This window comes from Sorex fumeus, unplaced genomic scaffold, assembly GCF_029834395.1.
Source record: "Sorex fumeus unplaced genomic scaffold, SorFum_2.1 ptg000036l, whole genome shotgun sequence".
Lineage (NCBI taxonomy): Eukaryota > Metazoa > Chordata > Mammalia > Eulipotyphla > Soricidae > Sorex > Sorex fumeus.
The window spans coordinates 1,636,803-1,654,521 of NW_026606093.1; the positions used below are offsets into that span (position 1 = coordinate 1,636,803).

Sequence of the window (17,719 nt, forward strand, 5' to 3'; positions counted from 1 at the left end):
CACCTGAGTTGCGCAGAAGATAGAGAGTGGCTTGGAATGCCTTCAAGAGTGTTGAAGAAATAGCTAAGAGGATGAAGAACCTTCAGCTCCGGCACATCTCTTCAATTCCACTGTTCTTCCTGCATTAACATACGCCTCAGAGACCTGGGCCCTACGAAAACAGGATGAGAATGCTATTTGGGTCCCCCAAAGAGGAATTAAAAGAGCTATGCTTGGAGCATCACACTTCACTCAAGTGAGAGAAAGAATCCGGAGTTCCAATCTCTGTCGACGATTGAGAATCAGGGATATTGTCTCATTTGCCAAGGCATCGAAAATCAGATGGGCTGGACATATAATGTGATTTGGAGATGACTACTGGACTAGAGCTACATCAGAAGATCGAGTGGCTGCCCACCTATGAGATGGTCAGATTTCTTCGTCAAAACCTGAACGATCAATTTGAGGCTCTTCGTGTTCCTTGAGCGAGCAGATGCCATTGGTACACTAGCATGTGACAGGGATGAATGGAGACATTACTGGCACCCACTCGAACAAATCAATATGTAATGCGATGTCAAGTGATCAAGTGTTCCCTCTTAAGTATGTCTCTGCTTTTGGTAATGTTAAGCTCTGTCGCTAAAATAGCTCAGTTGGGAGAGCGTTAGACTGAAGATCCAAAGGTCCCTGGTTTGATCCTGGGTTTTGGCAGGTGTGTAGGCTGGAGCGATAGCACAGCAGGTAGGTCATTTGCTTTGCATGCAGCCGATCCATGTTTGATTTCTCTTTCCCTCTTGGAGAGCCCGGCAAGCTACCAAGAGTATCCCACCTGCACAGCAGAGCCTGGCAAGCTTCCCGTGGCGTATTTGATATGCCAAACACAGTAACAACAAGTCTCACAACGGAGACATTACTGGTGCCCACTTGAGCAAATTGATGAACAACGGGAGGACAATACTACAATGCTACAATCTCCTAGAAAATGTTGGGGAAGATTCATTCCTGTTTGAGAAGGATTGGTTGTAGGTCTCCTACTTACATGAAAGATTGCAATGGCAGTGTCAGCAAAAATCCTCTCCTGGGTCAACTAGAAAATGACTATGCAGATAGAATTCTATATTCTGGTTTTTTTTTTGTTTGCCTACTTCTGTCTCTTCTTTGCCATGCCAGTTTTTGTCATCATCTTCCTGGATCTCTTTTTTAGTATCTCTTCTTCCTATCCAGGGTTATTATCTCAATAATATTGACGACTTGAACTACATAATTCTTTTTTATGTGTGTGGAATTTTCCTGCTTATTGTAGGAAATTTGAGCAGCATTCCTAATGTCTGCCTACTAGAATCCCCACTCCACTGGTGAAAACCAAAAAAGGTTTTCTAGTACTGCCAAATATGTCTCCCAGGGAAAATCATCATCAACTAAGAAAATGGGTCTCAGGAAAGTGAGTTCAATGTTATTAAAACAAGGAAGTTTTAATCCTTGTAGTTCTTCACTAAAAATACACTCAAATTGGGGCTGGAGCAATAGCATAGAGGGGAGGGCATTTGCCTTGCACGTGGCCGACACTGGTTTGATTTCCAGCATCCCATATGATCCCCTGAGCACTGACAGGAGTAATTTCTGAGTGCAAAGCCAGGAATAACTCCTGTGCATTGCCGGGTGTGACCCAAAAAAGCAAAACCAAACCAAAACAAAACAAAAACACTCAAATTATTCAACATGCATTCAAACTAATGGCAAACTGCAAATGAAAGAAAACATACGAAACTGGAAAGTGTGGTGCTGGAATATTGCATATATAAAACCCCACCAGTAAAGTTATAAACCACAGTTTCTAAAATAAAAATTTTTAAAAATTAAAGTGACTTTTAAAATGTTGTCATACAATGTGGTTATTATCTGAAGGTTCCCTGGCCCTAGACACTCCATTTCACAGCTCACAGCTCATTTACCACCAACGCAAATGGATATTTTCTTCTTATAGTTTCTGCACTCCCTTTCTCAACATACATTAGCGTACAGTTGTTCCTGTTGCTGGGTTTAAAAATTTTATACAATACAATCAACAAACTATTATTTTTTAGCAGGAATTTCCTGGAAGAATTTTGAGTTTTTAGCAGTTTTGAGGTAGAATCACACACTTTGCAGCACATTTCTCCAAGTCCAAGTCGAGCTTTTCTTTTTTGTTGTTGTTTTTAAATTGAATCACTGTGAGATACATAATTACTTCAAAGTCGTTCATAATTGGGTTTTATTCATAATGCGTAAGAAAAACTTGAACTTCCATGTTTATGGCAGCACTGTTCACAATAGACAGAGTCAGGAAACAATGCAAGTGTCCAAAGAACAGACGACTGGATAAAGAAATTATGGTATAGCTACACAGTGAAAGTGGAGCGATAGCACAGCAGGTAAGGTATTTGCCTTGCACGCGGCCGACCCGGGTTCGATACCTCCGTCCCTCTTGGAGAGCCTGGCAAGCTACCAAGAGTATCCCGCCCGCACAGCAGAGCCTGGCAAGCTCCCCGGTGTATTTGATATGCCCAAAACAGTAACAAGTCTCACAATGGAGACGTTACTGCTGTCTGCTCGAGAAAATCGATGGACAATGGGATGACAGTGCTCCAGTGATACACAGTGGAATACTATGTGCTTTCCTCTTAAAGTCAACATGTTTCTTTGATTCACTTTGGTTTTTCAACAGGATCCTTTCCAGAAGTTGATGGTCCGATTTACTGAATTCATCATAGAAAGAAGTGTTCATGCTCATTTGCTCAAAACCTTTTCCTTTTTCGGTGGGAATGGGAATTTCAGACCACTCCTAGTCCTCGCCTTGCTCAGGTATTACTCCTAACTTTGAGCTCTGGGGATCATTGTGTTAATGCTTGAGAACTATGTTATGCTTGGAACATTTTCTGGTTGGAAGAAAAACACTTTAATCCCTGTACTATGACTCCGATCCTCAGACACAGTTCTTTTGAGACATATTTATTCTTTCCTTAAATTTTCAACTAATGGGGCTGGAATGATAGCACAGCAGGTAGGGCGTTTGCCTTGCATGCGGTCGAGCCGGGTTTAATTCCCAGCATCCCATATGGTCCCCTGAGCACTGTCAGGAGTAATTCCTGAGTGTAGAGCCAGGAGTAACCCCTGAGCATTGCCGGGCGTGACCCAAAAAGCTAAAAAGAAATTCAACTAAACATATGCATTTTAACACAATTGCCTCATCAACTATCAAGAGAAGTATAGAAAGATTAGCTTGTGCTTGAAGTGAGGTCAGATATGAGCATTAGACATCAAAACAAATTTCTAAGGGTCTGATTGCTAAAAGAACTGAATCTGGATCTCCTTTGTTGTATGTAGGAGCCCCTGGTTTCATCCCCAGCACTGCATAGCTTCAGAATATTAACAGCTGAGACTCTCACATGACAAGTAAGGAATTTCCAAATCTGATGCTACCACAAAGAAAGATTTACGTATTATTTCTTGATTTTTATCATTTTTAGTGACTTTCCCATCTCCATTGATAGTGGAGGACAGAAGATTCTGCTTGGCTGTTTTTCCTCCAGGAGACTTCCTACTACACAGGTTCTTGGCTCAGGCCAGTCCTTGCAAGGGCCCTCATCATGGCCCCCTTCATTTCCTTGTTTCGAAAACTGTAGATGATGGGGTTGCACATGGGGGTGATGATTGTGTAGAGGAGGGAGAAAGGTTTGTCTTTGTCAGGGCCATGTGTGCTTCGGGGGTTCATGTAGGAGAACATGGCTGAGGTGTAGAAAAAGATGACCACAGTCAAGTGGGAAGCACAAGTGGAGAAGGTCTTCCCCCGGCCCGAGGAGGAGGCTCTGCCAAGGATGGAGGTGAGGATGCGGCCATAGGAGATGACAATGAGCACCATGGGACTTAGAAGCACCACGATAGCGTCAAGAAAGATCACCATCAAACTGAACAGTTGATCTCCACAAGAAAGGCTGATCACTAAAGGAGCCTCAAAGAGGAAATTTTCTATATGGTTGTCTCTACAGAACGGACCACGAAATGTCATGTAGTCAAGCAGAATAGCATTGGTCATGCCAAAGAACCAGGCTGTACTCACCAACCTCACACAGACTTGATGGCTCATGATCTGGGCATAGTTAAGTGGGTGGCAGATGGCAACATAACGATCATAGGCCATAAAAGCCAAGAGGATGCATTCACTAGAACCTACACCAAAAGCCATATACATCTGGATCAAACAGGAGACAAAGGAGACAACGTGGTTCTTGACCACCAGGTGGATCAGCATCTGCGGGATGGTGGTGGTGATGAAGCAGACGTCCAAGAAGGACAGGTGGCCAAGGAAGAAGTACATAGGACTGCTGAGCCTAGGATCTGTCCAGGTGATGAAGATGATGAGGCCATTCATGGCCATGGCTAAGGTGTAGAGGGCCAGGAAGAGGGCAAAGAGCGATGCCTGTGTAGATGGGGAGCTCCGCTCAAAGCCCACGAGGATAAACTCTGTCACTGTGCTGCCATTCCTAAGGTCCACTCTCTGCGTCCTGCTTGAAGAGAAAGATCAGGAGGAGCACAGGTGTTATAGTAGTCATCTTACTTGTATAAAATAGATTTTGGACAAAGGAATAAAAAAGTAATCCCAAACAGAACTGCCATCAATCCAAGTAAGTTATCAAAGTCATGCTTGGTGGACTAGATTATACCTCAAATAATGTGTCTGGTTTAGTGACCTTTGTTTTAACATCTGTCTACCATGGGAGTATATTCAAAGACAAGATGTAAATGGTCTAAAAATCCATGAAACAATTCTTTAAAGGAATTTTAAAAGGGAAGATTCAAGGAATCTGAGAAGATTCTTTTAAATAAATGATAACAGTTTTTGCATATAGAAGACTATTTAACTTCTGTATAATTTCAATGAATAGACTTGCAGCAGAGTAGAAATATTAGAGAATAAAAAGACTGATTATATATATTTTTTATTCTTGACTATCAATGTAATGCCTGTCCATCACTGCAAAATGTCAAAAAGCAAAAATTCAACAAGAAAAAAATATATAGAGGAAAATAATATTAGTGTTTTGGGTAATGTCTTTTTTCTCAATAAACTTTTATATTTATATATTTTAAATATTTAAGACAACACAAATTTTAAGTGAAACCTTCATTGGAACTTAATTGTGGGAAAGAAATATACCTTCAGGATGATATAAAACAATTACAGCCAACCCTAAATCAGGATATTTGTATTACTAAAAATGTAAATTTAAAAGGATAATAACTCACTTTTCATTTGAATGATATACTGGGGACAATTATCCACCTATTAACTTTCAAGTTGTTTCTTATTTTATGTGAGGTATCAGGCACACCAATGGAAGGAAGAGGAAAAGGCAGATTATCATTATTTGCAGACGATAATTCTAGGACTGGGCTGGAGCGATAGCACAGCGGTAGGGCGTTCGCCTTACACGCGGCCGACCCGAGTTCGATTCCTCCGCCCCTCTCGGAGAGCCCGGCAAGCTACCGAGAGTATCCGATATGCCAAACACAGTAACAACAAAATCTCCAATGGAGACGTTACTGGGCCCGCTCGAGCAATTCTAGGACTAGATGAACTTCTCCTCTCTTCATTTTTTTCTGCCTCAGATTATGAGGACAGAATTTCTACCTAAATTTCTTCCATGAAAATGTATTAATATTACAGAAAATACCTCTGATTTTGATGCTTATTTTTGTTCTAAAAGTAAACCTAAATATCTTTCAGCAAGGCACTGATTACATATGTTATGGTATACCCAATTAAAGGGATATACCATACTTGTGGCTAACATGTCTTACCTCATTTCTGTTGCAATGACTGGAAACGGTTTGAATGTTACCCAATCAGTAGAATAGGTAAGAGAGATAATTTCATGGATTGAGAGAAGACATCTGATGTTGAGACCTTCTGTGGAAGAGGTGACTGTATTAGTTAATACCTCACATAAAATCTTTGAAATCATTCCAGATGAATGTCTTTTTTAGTCAAAACATTCGTGGTAATTTACAGCTTACATAACAGGGTTTACCACTGAACTCAAGTCTTACAAAGAGTCTATAGAACAGGTATCATATCTATTACACATATGAGGAGACCGAGGTTCAGAGAACAAGGTACCTTGTCCAAGATAAAAAAAATTAATAAATAGGAGGTGCAGTGATATTATAGAGAGTAGGGCCTTACATGAGACCAACCTGAGTTCAATCTCCAGGACCCCTTATGGTTCCTACAGCCCCACCAGGAGTGAACCCTGAACACAGACCAGGAATAAGCCCTGATCACTACCGGGTGTGGCCCAAAACCAAAAGTAAATAAATTAACAAACAAAAGCAAGAAGATATTCATTTTTTCATTCAGACCAGGTCTTTTGTGTCCTTAGAATATCTTCCTCACTGTATCAAGAGCGTAAGGAAGAGATGCCAGGTTATACTATTAATGAGTCATTAGTCAAGAATTGCATATGCATACATGGTCTTGTGAATGTGTCACACATAACCATATTAATATTTGTATTTCCTAATAATTGTATTCGCATTCATAAAATTTAATCATGGCAGGGATGGTTTATTGTGAGGGATAAATTTCCTTTGAAATTTGAATTTGTTAACAATTTTAACCTTTTCCTTCAGAGTAAATATTAAAAGGCCTTTCTTTATTAACTATGCACTATTGTTCTATTTCCTTATTTACTTTGAAACTTTTTAAGATAAATTCTAGATAAGAAAAAGATAGGAGACAGAGAAGAGTGACAACTAAATCAGCACATACTTTTTGCTTAAAAATTTAAATAAAATTTTTAAAAATGCTTAAAAATTTAACATGATTCTTGATCTCTATCTGAAGAACATGGAGCAAGAGATTTTAAGAAAGAATAGTTTTGGAAATACCTCCATAAGAATATGGTGATTAGGTCTCACTAAATAGGACAGGAAGCTGATGCAAGTGCAAGAACCTTAGTTTAGACGAAAGGAATGTTTTACTGATTTTCATGAAGAATTTGAAAGCATCAAAGTGACAAACCAAGTGATAATGGAAATCCTTTCCTGTGATCTTTGAAAATATAAAAAATTTCAGTGTATCAGCCCTTATTAAGAGTCCAAACGCTATGGGCTGGATCTGGCTTTTTCAAAGCTTTCTTATTAAATGGGATTATTTAAATCGGACCTTGGGTGACCTCTTCCATTTCACTGTGTCTCATCTCCATATACAATTAGCCTTTGATACCCTTATTTCAACCTCCACCAACCCTTTTAGGCAACAGTTACTTCCGTCAGTTAGTTCTTCCAAGCACAAACCCACTTATTTGCTTATTTGGTTTTTATTTGATGCCTGCAATCCCCAGACTTCACTCTAAACTCTATACTTCTTCAGGTGCTAATTGTTATCTCAGTAATGTGCCTCATTCCTATTGGCATCTGGTGGGTTATTTATTTATTTATTTATTTATTGTTTTTTGGGTCGCACCCGGAGACGCACAGGGGTTCCTCCTGGCTCTGCACTCAGGAATTATCCCTGGCGGTGCTCAGGGGACCCTATGGGATGTTGGGAATCGAACCCGGGTCGGCTGTGTTGCAAGGCAAACGCCCTACCCATTGTGCTATCTCTCCAGCCCCATGGTGGGGTATTTTTAAAAGTTACATACATTAAGTTAAATCAAAATTTAAAACTTTTATTTAGGCACCATGATTTATAATCCCATAATAACATTTTAGGATACAGCACCACATCGATCACTAAAGTGTTGCTATTCCTCCACTTGTCTTCCAAGGTCCCCTTCAATCCCCTAACTCCATCCCTTGACAAATTTATTTCTGTAGGTCAACTCTCAGGGTCTTTTGCCACTGGTCATTTGTTATTTTCATTTATGTATTTTTTTATATAAGAGGGATCATTCTACATATGTCCTTCTCCCTCTAATTGACTCCACCTCGCTTGATATCCTTTTGTTCTATCTACAGACCAGCAAATTGCATGATTTGATTTGATTTTTTACAATGGAGTAGATTTCATAATATATATACACATATATATCAAGTGATATATATGTATATCTATATTTATATATCTTTATATTTATATATCTATATTTATATAGATATACATATATATCACTTGACATATATGTGTATATGCATGATATTTGAATGATGGCATACACTCAGGTCAATGGAATATAATTGAAAATTCTCAAGATGCTTGGACAGTTAACCCTCAGATATATGGCCACAAGGTATGACAAAGGACTAAGTGGAGGAAGGATGTCTTTTCAACTTTTGTTTAACTTGACTCATTTTCTGGATCTTAGAGTAAAGTGTGAAAATCTGAGTTTTCATATTGCTTATTTTATAATTTCTTTGAGAGGACACAGTCAACTTTCTCAAAGGAAAAACAGAGTAGTGCACAAACAGTAACACTATTCATGCAGAAAAATAAATTGAGATAAAACTACAAAAACAAAATGAGGAAAAAATATAAGTTGTTAGGCAGATAAGAGAAAAAGGAGAGGAGCAGGAAACAGAATGAGCTAAAACAGAGGGAAAAAGTGCGAGTAAGACATAGGAGGATCAGGGCGTGTAGCTCGCCAGTATTGTACTTGCTTTGGAAGTGTGAAACCCTGGGTTCATTCCTGGGCCTTCTTAACTGTCAAAGAAAAATAAGAAAAAGAGTATACCAACATACACTGTAAAAATACAATCATTTAATGTAATCCTTCGTATTTGCATGAATATTCACAGTTTAGATTTTCTCACAACTGTCACAACCCTCACACAACTTTCTAGAAAGGCATCCTGAACTTGCCTATGTGGGAAGTAGAACCTCAGACCTGAGGGCAAGTGATTTAATTTTTAAGTAGCAATGGAGAGAGTTAGAGCCAAGAATATAATATAATATAATATAATATAATATAATATAATATAATATATATATTGCTTTTTTGGGTCACACCCGGTATTGCATAGGGGTTACTCCTGGCCCTGCACTCAGGAATTACTCCTGGCAGTGCCCAGGGGACCATATGGGATGGTGGGAATAGAACCCGGGTTGGCCACGTGCAAGGAAAATGCCCTACCCGCTGTGCTATTGCTCCAGCCCCAAGCCAAGAATATAATATTACAGTATCCTCAAATCTGTGCACAAACCATCAACCCCAATTGCCAAAATCTATCCACAGAACCAAAAACAAACATTAATTTGCAATGATTGCACATCAGTTGCACACTTAAGCTTTCTTCGCAATAGACAACATATGAAACCAACTGAAAAGAGACAGATGAGTATAAAAGATGTGGTTTATATGCACAATGGAATATACGCAGCTCTAAGAAAAGATGAAATCTTGTCAGTTCCTACAATATGGATGAAAGTGGAGGGCTCCATTCTAAGTGACATAAGACAGGTGAAATACAAATATTAGAAGATTTCACTCATATATGGTTATGTAAAGAAACAGGGAGAGTGGTATGTTAAGAAAGAGCAAGGGAATATATAATGTCCAGTGAAATAAGAACTCTAGTAAGGTCAAAGATTCTGAACACAGAACCAAGCCAGAAGAATTGAACTGAGAGTCCAATAGACTGTGAGTAAAGTATTTTGGCACTTTTTTAGTGGAATTTATGTGATAACACTGTATTCCTAAAATATGAAGTTGTGTATATGCACAATGAAACACTATGGTGGGCCACAAGGCATGGTAAAATCATGCCAATTGCTGCAACTTGTACGAAACTGGAGATCTCTTGTTAAGAGAAGTAAACCAGAAGGACAGGAAAATTACCAGATATTTTCACTAATCTTTGAAATATAGAATAACAAGCTTAAGGAAAGAATTGTATTAAAGGTGGAAGAAATCATTTGCTCTAAATTACAGAAACAGAAATGCCCAGGAAGGAGAGAAATGGAAAGGAGATGAAAGAAGAAGAGTTCTGGAAGTAACTATAACATAGAGTCAAGCTTCAGATGCCTTGGGCTCCTCTGGGATGTAGGGGCAAGGTATTTATCTGTACATGTTTATATCTTCATCTTTATCGCTATTTATCTAATTACCTATATCTGATCTATATATCACTAGTCCTATCACTACAGAAAACATGGGACCCAACAAGGAGTCAGGTTGGCGGATAGGAGAAAGACTGATAGAGAGGATTACTACTGGTGGGGTTGCAGTTGGGAACAAGGTATACCTGAAATACTACCTGAAGTGACAATTTAAATCATGGCGTTTAAATACAAATGTAAAAATATGTGTAGTCCTGTAGTATAATGGTGCCCCAATAAAGATAAAAATTTAAAATCAGTAGTAAATTAAGACTGTCAATACATTTTAAGTACAAAAGGAAACTTCCGACTGAGTAGTGCCCTTTTTTTTCTTTTCATGCTGAAAGATGGACAGATGATCAAAGGGAGATTGACGAGAGGAATAGAAGGACATGGAGAAAGCAGAGAGCTAGAAATAATAGATATTAAAAACCCCCAAAGTTAAAAGCCAAACAAGAAATAGACTGAGGCTTATGTCAGCAAAATGGTACTTGTTCTTGGATAATGTGTTACTTACCTTCATCTCTAGGATTTAGAATACTCACATTTCAACCCCGTTTCTCTGAGAATAATCGTTTATGTTCTTTGTATATGGTCTCTATGTTCTTCCTGTTTTGTAGAAATGTCAAAACCAGGTCAGCCCTCTCAAATATATCTAAACCATGTGTCCCTTAGCCAGAGCCAGGACTCACACGGGTAGGTAGGAGAAGCCTGGTGAAAATGCAGGGGAGGAGATAAAGAGTAAGAAGCAATTTAACAGAGAGAATTGGGAATGCAGACACTGTTGTTAAACTTCTAATGGGGGAGAAACAGTGCAAGGGAAAGGTGAACCCAATTGGTAGAACTCTGGCATGAAGGGAACATGGTGGCTGCTGGAAGATCCAGGAGTACCCATCTCCGATGTATTCCAAAGGCTGCTTTTAGTGTACATGAGCCCATTGCTAACTTTTCTTCATGGGTTTTAGCACACGAGGATAAGGATGTTGACTGCTGTTTCCACCTGAAGTGAGAGTGCAGTAAGCTCAGCTGTAAACCAGTTGCACATTTATAGTGTGTGTGAATGCTTGACTCCACTCCCTCAGACTCTAATGTATTCTCCAAGCTCTTTCTCACTTTCTCACTGTCTTATGTAACACGTGTGTGAGAGCATGCCACCTGCCTCCAGTAGCAGGACAGCTCATAAGCTCTCCACATTAGGGAAAGAGAGGTCGTCTCTCACTGGTCACTGGAAGGAAACTGTAAGAGACTTTTTAGAAGAATCTGTTTTTGAATCTTTCCTTTATCTGTCCAGATTTTAGGATTCAAGCGGATGAAATCATTCCTTGGATCCCAAGGGAGATTTGTCTAGTAACAAAGAACCCTGGAAATTCTGAGTGGAATTTTAGCGTTATCAAAAGAAATCTTTTCCCCACCTAAGACTGTTGTTGGAAGAACGATGGGTTAGGATAGTTTCATGTTTTGTACCCCCTTATGATCAACAATGCCCAGCTCCAGAAGTATCACCTGGACACTATAACAATTCAAGAGATATCCCAAGGAAAAGCAAAGGATAGTAAATTTGCTAATCCATCATCATGTATTGCTTACATCTCTCCCTGGGGGGCGAGTAGTGGGGAGGGCGGAGAAGAACTAGCATGGACAGAGGAACTGGGAGAACGATTCTATGTGAGTAGTTCATAAAAATATTTAGCCTCCATAATATATTTCCCTTCCATAGTATATTTCCATAATATAATTACAATATATTTCATAATTAATGTGATATGGTATTTCACTTGCAGGTTTTATTTGAATTTGCAAAATTATGTTGAATATTTTATATGCTTTTGTCCATTTACATTTTATATTTTTAGGAAAAATATTCATTTTTTGCCCATTCTTTTAGGGGTCTCACCCAGTTGCACTTGACAGGATTATGGGCCACCCCTAGCAATTCTCGACCCAGCACTGTTGGCCTGACAATGACATGTTTCGTGATATGGCACCCATCTAGAGGGTACTGAGGTTGTCAGTGCTGAGGACCAACTCTGGGCTTTGCTTTACTAGACATGTGCTCTACTGCTTGAAATAGCTCCCTGATACCTTTTAACCATTTTTGAATTGGGTTGTTTGGTTTTTCTGTTGTCGAGTTTTAAAAATTCACTATTTATTCTTGACATTAATCCCTTTTTACTTACATGATTTGCAAATACTTTCTTCCATTTTGTGGGTTGCGTTTTTACTCTGTGAACAATTATTTTGATTCATAGTTAAAAGACTGCTATAGGTTAAATTATTCTGTTTTTCTTTTTTACTTGTGTCTTTGGTATTGAACAAAGAAGCCATGGCCAAATTCAATGTCATGAAGGTTTTTTTTTTTTGCTTTTTGGGTCACACCCAGCGATGCTCAGGGATTACTCCTGGCTTTGCACTCAGGAATTACTCCTGGCGGTACTCGGGGGACCATATGGGATGCTGGGATTTGAACCTGGGTTGGCCACATGCAAGGCACACGCCCTATCCACTGTGCTATCGCTCCAGCCCCTGTCATGAAGTTTTGTTATAAGAATTCTTCTAAGATTATTTTTTATTTTGGCCTTACATTTAGGTCCTGATCCATACTGAGTTAATTTCTGTTATATTTAATGTATGCAATATATAATGCAATATATAAATACAATATACTGACATATATAATTTTATATATAGTGTTAGGTAACTTGGTTATCTAACACTTGGTTGATAACCAAGCTCATTGAGGTTTCTCGGGAATTCAAGATGCGGCTCTGTTTAACGTTCATTGATTTAAAGAAGGCCTTTGATTCTGTTGAGACGGAAGCGGTCATTGAAGCCCTAGCCAATCAGGGCATTCAAGCCCAATACATCAGGATCCTCCGAGAGCTGTATTGTGGATTCACTACCAGGATCTCACCATTCTACAAAGAAGTGATCGTTGATGTCAAGAGAGGGGTGCAGCAGGGTGATACCATTTCACCGAAACTCTTCAGTGCCACCCTCGAGAACATCATGCGATGACTGGAATGGGAAGGAATGGGAGTGAAGATAGATGGTCGGCAGCTACACCACCTCCGCTCTGCTGATGACATTGTTTTAATAACACCAAACATCAGTCAAGCGGCACAAATGCTGGCCGACTTTGACCGTGAGTGTGGAAAGGTAGGACTACAGCTGAATCTTACGAAGACAATGTTTATGAGAAACAGCCTCGTTCCTGATGCCCCATTCGCTCTCAATGGAACGACCATCTCCGAATGCAACAGCTATGTGTACCTAGGTCGAGAAGTCAACATGACAAATGACCTGGCACCGGAGCTGCGCAGGAGGAAGAGAGCAGCTTGGAACGCCTTCAAGAACATCGAAGAAATAGCTAAGAGGACGAAGAACCTCCGGCTCCGGGCACATCTCTTTGATTCCACTGTTCTTCCTGCATTAACATATGCCTCAGAGACCTGGGCCCTATGCAAACAGGATGAGAACGCTATTCGGGTCTCCCAAAGAGGAATTGAAAGAGCTCTGCTTGGAATATCACGTTTCACTCAAATGAGAGAACGAATCCGGAGTTCTGACATCCGTCGGCGATCAAGAATCAGGGATGCTGTCTCATTTGCCAACATGTCAGAAATCAGATGGGCTGGTCACGTAATAAGATTTAAAGATGACCGCTGGACTAGAGCTGTTACCGACTGGATTCCACGGGATGTCAAAAGACCACGTGGCCGCCCACCTACCAGATGGTCAGACCTCTTCATCAAGATCATGAACGATCGGTTTGAGGCTCTTCATGTTCCCAGAGCGAACAGATGCCATTGGGCTACACTAGCACGCGACAGGGACAAATGGAGACGTTACTGGCGCCCGTTCGAGCAAATCGAAGACTAACGGGAAGTTAAGTGATTAAGTGATTAAGTTAGGTAACAATGTAGCTTAATTCTTTTGCAATAAGATATATAATTTTCACAGTACCTTTTGCTGATAATATTGTCCAATCCCTATTGAATAGCTTTAACACCCTTTAAAAAATTTCTTTTACCTAGGATATGTATGTAGCTTAGTACTGGAGTATTTATTCTGCATGTGTGAGGTCCTGGGTTTAATCTGGCTGAAAAAGAGTTAATGAGAAATTTGGGAGGGGGGAGTTAAGGAAAGGCCAGACTAGAAGAGACTTAAGGATAGTGGTGGAGGGTTGTGAAAACTTTGGTGATGGTGGGTAATAATTTTGTATATAACATAAGTTTTAACACTTTTATAACTCCTAAACTATAATAAATATAAAATATAATTTTACCCTATATGTGAGCTTATTTTGGAAGCTCTTTATTCTGTTTTACTGATTTCTATATCTGTCTTTATGCCAATATTACGGTTTTTATTATTCAACTTTTGTAACAAATTTTGTAGTCAGAAAGTGTGAATTTTTTTAGCTTTGTTATTCTATTACAATCCCAAACTGTCTTGGAGGGACTGGAGTGATAGTACAGTGGGTAGAGCATTTTCCTTGCATGTGGCTGACCCGGATTCGATTCCCAGGATCCTATATGGTCTCCTGAGCACCTCCAGGAGTAATTCCTGAAAACAAAGCCAGGAGTTACCCCCTGTGCATAGCTGGGTGTGACCCCAAAAAGCAAAAAGACAAAAAAAAAAACAAAAAATAAAACAAAACTGTCTTGGTTATATGAGGGCCCTTGAAACTCCAAATGAATTTTAGAATGAGTATTTGTACTTTGGAAAAATTATATAACAATTTTGATGAAAATTATATTGAACTTATAACATACTCACCTATGAAAACAAAGGAATGTAGTCACTTACGCCTTCCTTAATTTCTTTTAGCAATATTTTGCATTATTTTGCCATATTTATCAGTATTTTGCAATTTTCATTGTGTAATAATTTTGCATCTTTGATAATTTTAAATATTTAAAACTATTGTAAATGAAATTGTTTTTCTAGCTTTTTTTGAGATAATTTTTTTTGTCTAGAAATACAATTTATTTTTGAGAGTTTATTTTGTATCCTGATAGTTTGCTGAATTTGTGTGTTAGTTTTAGTTGTTTTGTGTAGAATTTGGAAATTTTCTATATGAAAGAAATCATTTTATTTCTTCATTTCCAAGTCGAATGTCCTTTTTAAAATTTATTTTTGTCTAGTTGATCTTCACTGGATAAAAGTGGTGAAAGCAGACATTTTACCTTATTCTTGAAATTGGAGGAAAAGGTTTGTCTTTGTCACAAGCATAATATTCACTGTGGATTTCTTACTTGTGACTTTTATGATGTTATGGTCATTTATTCTATTTTTTGCTGAGAGTTTTTATTATCATCGTTATTATTATCATTAATAGAGGGGTATTAAAGTTTTTTAATACATTTTCCAGGAATGGAATCACCTGCATTGTAGAGGCATTACCTACATTTGTGTTGGTGTTGACAGCCATCAGTATAGCACCTCGTGGAGAACTGATTGTAAGAATAGCAGTAGCATCTTCAGAGAAAGGGGATGGGCTGAAATGACATTTTTCCATACATGCTGTGTATCAACTTGTAGATGAGAGAGGCAGTTTCTCTCAGGTTCCAGAGAGGAAGGAATACAAACAGACCTTGAGTAATCCTACCCAAACCAGAATATATTCAAGAAACTCAGTGATGACAGCCAACTATTTCCTGTTCCCCAATGACTATTCATTCTTAGAACTAAGGGCTTCCCTAAGATTACCTTAGAGAACACCAAGGCACTTATCCATTTATCCTGCTTGTATTTATTTGGTTACCAAATGTCCGACACTGTGCTTAATGCTTAGAATACAGACACGCAGTGATGCAGTCTCTTAGAGACATACTGACTGATAATGAGGAGTTACAATATGGCAGGTCTTGCTATTCAGATTACTTTTCTCAAATTCCTTCTATGGTTCTCCTGTTTATTACAGGACAAAGTTCCATATTATTTATATGCCATACAAGGCTCATTTCTTTAGGATAATGATTAAGAAGATGGACCACAGGTAAAAATCCATTCTGCACATCCTAACTTTGCACTCCTCAGTGAGAAACTCAGGTTCTCCTTTCTTCAGTTCCTTATATGAATTAAGACAAATATTAAAGTAGCAATAGTCTTTTTTTCATGTTTAATACAATAATTTTAATGTTTTTCATCAAAGTAACACTGTACTATAACAGTACTAAGGTAAACATTCATGAAAATCAACATGAGTATATGTATGCATTAAACCCACATCAAACAAAAGTCATTTGCATATTTAATACAATAATTTAAAAAATTTTATTAGTGAAACACCATGAGGTACAGTTGTAGACTTACAAATTTTTGTGCTTGGATTTCAGTTATACAATGATCAAACACCCATCCCTCCACCACCCATTTTCCACCACCATGGGTCCCAGTATCCCTCCCACCCCCCATCTCCCTCATCCCACCCTGCCACTGTGGCAGGGCATTCCCTTTTGTTCTCTCTCTCCTTTTGGGTGTTGTGGTTTGCAAAAGAGGCATTGAGTGGCAATCATGTTTGGTCGTGTTTGGCAATGCCAACACAATTGTAGGTAATGCTTCTGTGCTCTGAGATCAGTCTACTTGCTGGGCTCTCCGAGAGGGACGGAGGCTTTTGGGGCAACCTCTAATAGCTTTTACCAATTGAAATCGGATTTCCAATTAGAAGTTGAAATAGAAATATGTTTAGATAGGATTTAGTGGGATATTTTAGTGTGCTTTGCATTTTAATGCTTTAATCCCTGGACAAAAATGACTTTCAGGAACATTCCTGCTATATTCTTTGTTGTTTCCCAAGGATTAAGAGTAAAGTTAGAGGGCCAAGAGACTTTTCCTTGGTCTGGATGTATTCTATTTGACTTGACAACATAAAATGTTTAAAGTAACAGTTTATCCCCTATAAAAAAGTTTATAACATAAGTCAAGTAAAATGATTTATTTTTTATTTTAAAATTTTTATTAGGCATCTTTATTTGCAATCATGATCACGATCATCCTGTTGTTCATCAATTTCCTCAAGCAGGCACCAGTAACTAAGATCTATGCACTAAGATCTATGGATTATAGATAAACCATAAAATAGAGAAACCCGAATAACATGAAATAAAATGAAGAACCATTCTCCTTCGTCCTAGCCCTGAGATTTTAAAGTGCCATATTCAAGGCTCTTTCAGGATTAGGAGAATGAGACCCATCATTGTTACTGGTATTTGGCATATCGAGTACGACACGGGGAGTTTGCCAGACTCTGCCATGCGAGCAGGATACTTTTGGTAGCCTGCCAGATTCTCCAAGGGAAAAATAAAATAATAATTATTTATTATTATTAAAATAGTAAGATATTTATTATTTATTATTATCTGCGATACTGTAAAAAAAAGAGGGTTTCATGCATGCGATGTGTTAACACCTCATTCTCCACTTTCCCAGCCTCAACAGACCCCCAAATGCCTGTATCTTCCACCCTGGTAATATCAGTTTCGTAGTGTTCAAACTCTTGTCTTTGAGCATTTGTTATTCTCTTGCTCTTTCCTTATAACCCACAGATGAGAAAGATGATTCTGTTTCTGTTCCTCTCTTTAACTTCACTCATTCTTCACCTTCTAGCTCTATCTGCACAACAGAAAATTTCATAACTTCTTTTCTTACAGCCAATTGACT

General features: G+C 38.6%; 1 protein-coding gene and 1 non-coding gene across 2 annotated transcripts in view; one reads left to right on the forward strand and one right to left on the reverse strand.

The window, feature by feature from the left end:
- Positions 1-617: 617 nt before the first annotated feature.
- Positions 618-690, forward strand: TRNAF-GAA (transfer RNA phenylalanine (anticodon GAA)). The gene has a single exon. It is a non-coding gene; the product is annotated as a tRNA-Phe (tRNA).
- Positions 691-3,559: 2,869 nt separating this feature from the next.
- LOC130027106 (olfactory receptor 10AD1-like) overlaps positions 3,560-17,719 on the reverse strand; it is an 89,184-nt gene continuing 75,024 nt past the window's right edge. The window contains exon 4 of the mRNA XM_056117761.1: positions 3,560-4,520. Within this exon, the coding sequence (XP_055973736.1) occupies positions 3,560-4,520 (961 nt within the window). The remainder of the gene's footprint in view (positions 4,521-17,719) is intronic.